This window comes from Cotesia glomerata, linkage group LG6 (genome assembly GCF_020080835.1).
Source record: "Cotesia glomerata isolate CgM1 linkage group LG6, MPM_Cglom_v2.3, whole genome shotgun sequence".
Taxonomy (NCBI): Eukaryota; Metazoa; Arthropoda; class Insecta; order Hymenoptera; family Braconidae; genus Cotesia; species Cotesia glomerata.
Genome location: NC_058163.1, coordinates 26,538,791 through 26,543,479, shown reverse-complemented (window position 1 = coordinate 26,543,479; position 4,689 = coordinate 26,538,791). Strand labels below are relative to the sequence as shown.

Sequence of the window (4,689 nt, the reverse complement as noted above, 5' to 3'; positions counted from 1 at the left end):
TTAAATTTTTTTTATATTGTTTATTTTGTTCATATTAAATTTTTTTATATTGTTTAAATTAAATTTTTTTTTAAATGTTTTTTATGCTCAAATTTGTCTATTTTTCACATTTACAAAATAGTTAAAAATATTGAGCTCGCGCTTATCATGAACGTGCTTTATTGCCACTTTGAAAGTTCCATAAGGACCTTGTCTTCTTTATACTGTGTCTATTCCCGCTTACACTCAACTTCCAGCTTGAATGTAAAGTTACAGTCTATCTATCTCTCATAAAATGCATGCTCGGTCGTGTAAACTAGTACGCAATATCGACTATGACTTGCTGCTGTTATTATACGTCCTGAAAAATATAAAACACATTATTAATTTTATTCTTGTTAACTTAGTGATTATTAATTAATCCATTCGATAATTCAGCTTGTTAATCAAATTTGAATTTTTTTTATTAAGGCTAAGAAAAAAAAGTTAAAATTTTGAAAAATTTCTCTTTTAATTTATTTAAATATTTTTTGTTTAAATTGATCCTGAAATTATTTAAAAAAATTAAAAAAAAGCTAGAGAGTTTAAAATAAATATATTAACTAATTAATTATGAAATCTTATTAATTATTTACGTAATAATTAAAACTTAAAAAAATCAACTAATCTAAAATCATTATTATTCCTTATCATTATCAGTATCATTCAAATTCTTATTTATCAGTCGTAACACACAAACAATAATAAGTTTTTGCACACCTAAAACAAGACTCGAGTACCAACTCTGGTTGTTAAATATATAAGAGTTTATAAAGAGTTAGTGCTCTTGCTAATTTATTGAAGAATTATGCATAACATACTCCATAACGTGGAACATGAATTTATGTAAATATTTACAAAGATTGCAATATGATTCTTAACCAAAAAATTATAATTTGCAAAGTTTAATGTACCTAAACGAAGGATTATTAATTTTCTGATAAGTGAAAAACTTGGTATAAATATGAGTTAACAGCATCCCGACGACAGCTTTAAAGTATCTACTGTACGGAGCAGAAATTCCAAAAAATTTTAATTTTGATAAAGAAAGAGTTAATTATATGCTACATCGCTAAAATAGTTATCAAGTCTAGGAGTAAGTAGAGTCGATTAATTGAATCCATCTTACGTACCTTCATCCATCTTCGATCGTTTATTTCGCCACAGCCTCGCTGCCAGAGTAAATAACTTAAGTGTCTCCCGTTAAATTAAGGGGCTGATATGTATTGTCTCTTGCATGCTGCAAGATTCAGAACGTTACGTTATTCAGCCTTCAGATAAGGAGATTCTTTTTTTATAAAGTTAATTATGTCATCAGCTTATGCTGATCAATGGAAAACTGAAGAATGTGATATGTGTTTAAAATGAAAAATTTCTTGTTTGTTGAATGAATTTATTTGTGTACTCTCCACGAATAATCGAAGCTCATTACTATTCCCACAAATATCCATCGATAAAATACCGCGGAATTTTATCAAATATATACATATATATCTAAGTGATTAGTTATTCAAGCATACATTATGTGGTCGAAAGAATATCGTGTTCTACATTTCATGGTAATTTTTTCATTAAGTTTTATGGATTTGAATAAAAATTTCGTTAATGGAATGAATAAATTTCCAAGCGACTTTATATTTGACGTGGCTACGTCCGCTTATCAGACAGAAGGGGCCTGGAATGCTTCAAGTACGTGAAATATTCATTGTCTCCAAAATAATGCTTTAAAATTCATTTGATAAATTTATCTTCATTGTGTGTATTGTTTAGATAAAGGTGAATCGATTTGGGATAAGATGATCCACGAGCATTCGTACACTATCGATAATCAAAGTAATGCTGATATTACCACTAATTCTTACTATGTGTATAAAACTGATATCGATCTTGCTAAACAAGTTGGAGTAAGTCATTTTTATTCGTTATAAGTCACTAAATTGTTGACATTTTTTAGAATTTATCTATTGTTGTCACGTAATGGTAGCCTGTAATAAATTTTATCGTCATTATCATCACCATGATCATCATTAACATCATTATGATCATGACCATGATGATACTTGTTATAATAACAAGTATCATCATAATAACTTATTATGATGATTAAAAGCCTATGGCCATGATTAATGGTGTCATCTTCATCACCACGATCATCATTGACAACACCATGTTCATAGTCATCATATTGTGATCATGATCATGATCATAGTTCTTATCATGATAACTAGAATGACTATGATCACTAGTGTTATCATCATGATCGTCATCATCACTTTAAGCATCATGAATCATGATCATCACAATCATCAAATCAGTGTTCATTCCAAAATTACTGCATAATATTAAAAAAAAAGTCTTTCCAAATTCGAAGTCTTCATTTTCATATTAAAATCTTTAAATAAAAAGAAAAAAATCAATGACGTTTAAAAATTCAATTAATTATTGAAATGATCTTTCAGTAAGAAATTAAAACTGCTATTTAATTTATCTAAATTAAAACAGTAACTATGCAATTTACTTGATAACTAACTACATATATATAATAATCAATTCAATAATACATTAGCGACAGTTTATATTTCTCAGTATTTATGAAGCTAAATGAATAACTCGATTCGTGCTATCGTTAACTCTACTAATTAGATTAAAATGATCTATACTGTGCATCTTGCGATGAAACAAGAGTATGACGAAAAATGTTAACAATTATTAAGAGTAAAAATATTATGTAGACACATTGGAACTCAGAAATTGAAGATAATTTTTAAAATTTATAGGCCAATGCATACAGAATATCAATATCTTGGCCCAGAATTTTACCTGGTGGTTTTAACAATAAAATCAATCAAGACGGCATTGACTTCTATAATGATATGATTAATCAAATGTTAAGTAAGACTATCACGCCCTATATAACGTTGTTTCATTGGGACTTGCCTGAAAAATTACAAGAACTAGGTGGATGGACTAATTCTTTGATGGTTGACTGGTTTGTTGATTACTCTAGAGTCGTTTTTGATACTTTTGGAGACAGGGTGAGATATATATTAACTATAAATTTATAACTGTTGTCACGGTTCTTGAAATCGGTTTCTGTCATTATGAAATCATTTTCTTCAACATTGCCAAAATTGTTTCTATAATTTTACAAAAATTTGTATGTTTCTTGAGTACATCTAAATTACATACCAAGTTGATCATGTCAGCAAATTTGTAACAAAAATGGTTTTCATGAAATTGCTATAGTAAATAAAAAGTATAATCATTACTCAATATATATTACTTGACAAAAAAACATACTCATTAATAAAATTAAAAATTAATAATAAATAATGAATACGCTCAGGTCAAACATTGGTTTACATCCAATGAACCGAATTTCTATTGTATGTTCGGTTATGATGGATTATTTCCACCCCGAATCAACCAATCTGGAATTGCCAGTTACATTTGTGGTCACAATGCATTACTGGCCCACGCAAAAACATACAGATTGTATAATGAACAATTTCGGAACAAACAACGAGGTTTGGATATTCATTTATCCTTTATTGAATTTCTTTATAGTCACCATATTGACGTTTTTTTTTTTTTTTTCTTTTAAATGACATTCTGTTACAACAAGTACGGTCTCATTAGTGGTTTCAGTAATGTGGTTTCATCCGGGAAATTTAAATGATACTAATGAATCTCAAGCAGCGATGCAAGCAACAGATTTCTGGAACAGCTGGTTTATAAACCCGATATTTTCAAAAGAAGGCGGCTATTCCAAAATAATGAAAGACAGAATTTCAATGCACAGTTCTGTCCAAGGATTTCGTCGCTCAAGACTGCCTAGTTTTACTAACGAGCAAATTGATTTGATAAAAAACTCATCCGATTACTTGGCAATAATTTTTTACCGCAGTCTGAGATACGTTGAATGGCCGGATAAAGATATTAAATCTACGATTTCATACTTCGCCGACATTGGCATCAAACTTAGCTTGGGTCTTGAGGATGATTTTCTGAAACACTATGGCCCACTTTGCAGCATCAGAGTAAGTAAATCGATCACTTACTGCGCAAAAATAAACCAATCAATTTTAGATGTCATATCTTTAATTAAATCATGTTTGTTCACCATTCGATCGATTAATTCTTTTCTCAAAATTAATTGCACCATTTCTATACCCAACAAGTGACGGTTTAAATTAAATTTAATATAAATTATTTTTTTCGTTTATTACTTAGTGTGATCCATGGGCCTTTTCAGCGCTCATAAATGACTTGAACAAAAAGTACAACAATCCACAGATGTTAATCGCTGAAATCGGCTTCAAAGATGATGGCCAATTGGACGACAAACAACGCGCCGAATACTTCCGCCTTCATTTCATTGAAATACTGAAGTTAATAACCCAAGGCTCTAAAATAATGGGATTGTTCACTTGGTCTCTTATTGATGTTTTCGAATGGACTGCGGGTTACACACATAAATACGGACTTTATTCAGTTGATTTCACAAATCCTCAGCGCCCGCGAACGCCTAAAATGTGGTCTACTGGCTTTGTGACTCAGACTTATAAAACTAGAGCTATACCACCGCCATCTTGGACTAAATAATTTATAGACTGATAAGAGGATTTTTTAATATTCAATAAGTTTTATTAACTGTTAATAAATGATTTT

At 29.7% G+C, this 4,689-nt stretch overlaps 2 protein-coding genes across 5 annotated transcripts in view; both read left to right on the top strand.

Moving 5' to 3' along the window:
• Positions 1–4,689, top strand: part of LOC123266981 (E3 ubiquitin-protein ligase MYCBP2) — a 226,078-nt gene that overhangs the window by 122,133 nt on the left and 99,256 nt on the right. The gene's annotated exons all lie outside the window — the stretch shown is intronic.
• Positions 1,414–4,630, top strand: LOC123266986 (myrosinase 1-like). Its single transcript, XM_044731448.1, has 6 exons — positions 1,414–1,707; positions 1,789–1,922; positions 2,796–3,053; positions 3,365–3,546; positions 3,644–4,058; positions 4,252–4,630. Exons 1-6 carry the CDS (start codon positions 1,542–1,544, stop codon positions 4,621–4,623), a joined length of 1,527 nt encoding a protein of 508 aa, XP_044587383.1. The 5' UTR covers positions 1,414–1,541; the 3' UTR covers positions 4,624–4,630.

Excerpts from the sequence above, each read along its gene's own strand:
- LOC123266986 (XM_044731448.1), top strand. The coding sequence starts at position 1,542 with ATGTGGTCGAAAGAATATCGTGTTCTACATTTCATGGTAATTTTTTCA. Across the intron at positions 1,923-2,795 it reads ATCTTGCTAAACAAGTTGGA|GCCAATGCATACAGAATATC; the intron begins GTAAGTCATTTT and ends TAAAATTTATAG. Across the intron at positions 3,547-3,643 it reads TTTCGGAACAAACAACGAGG|TACGGTCTCATTAGTGGTTT; the intron begins TTTGGATATTCA and ends TGTTACAACAAG.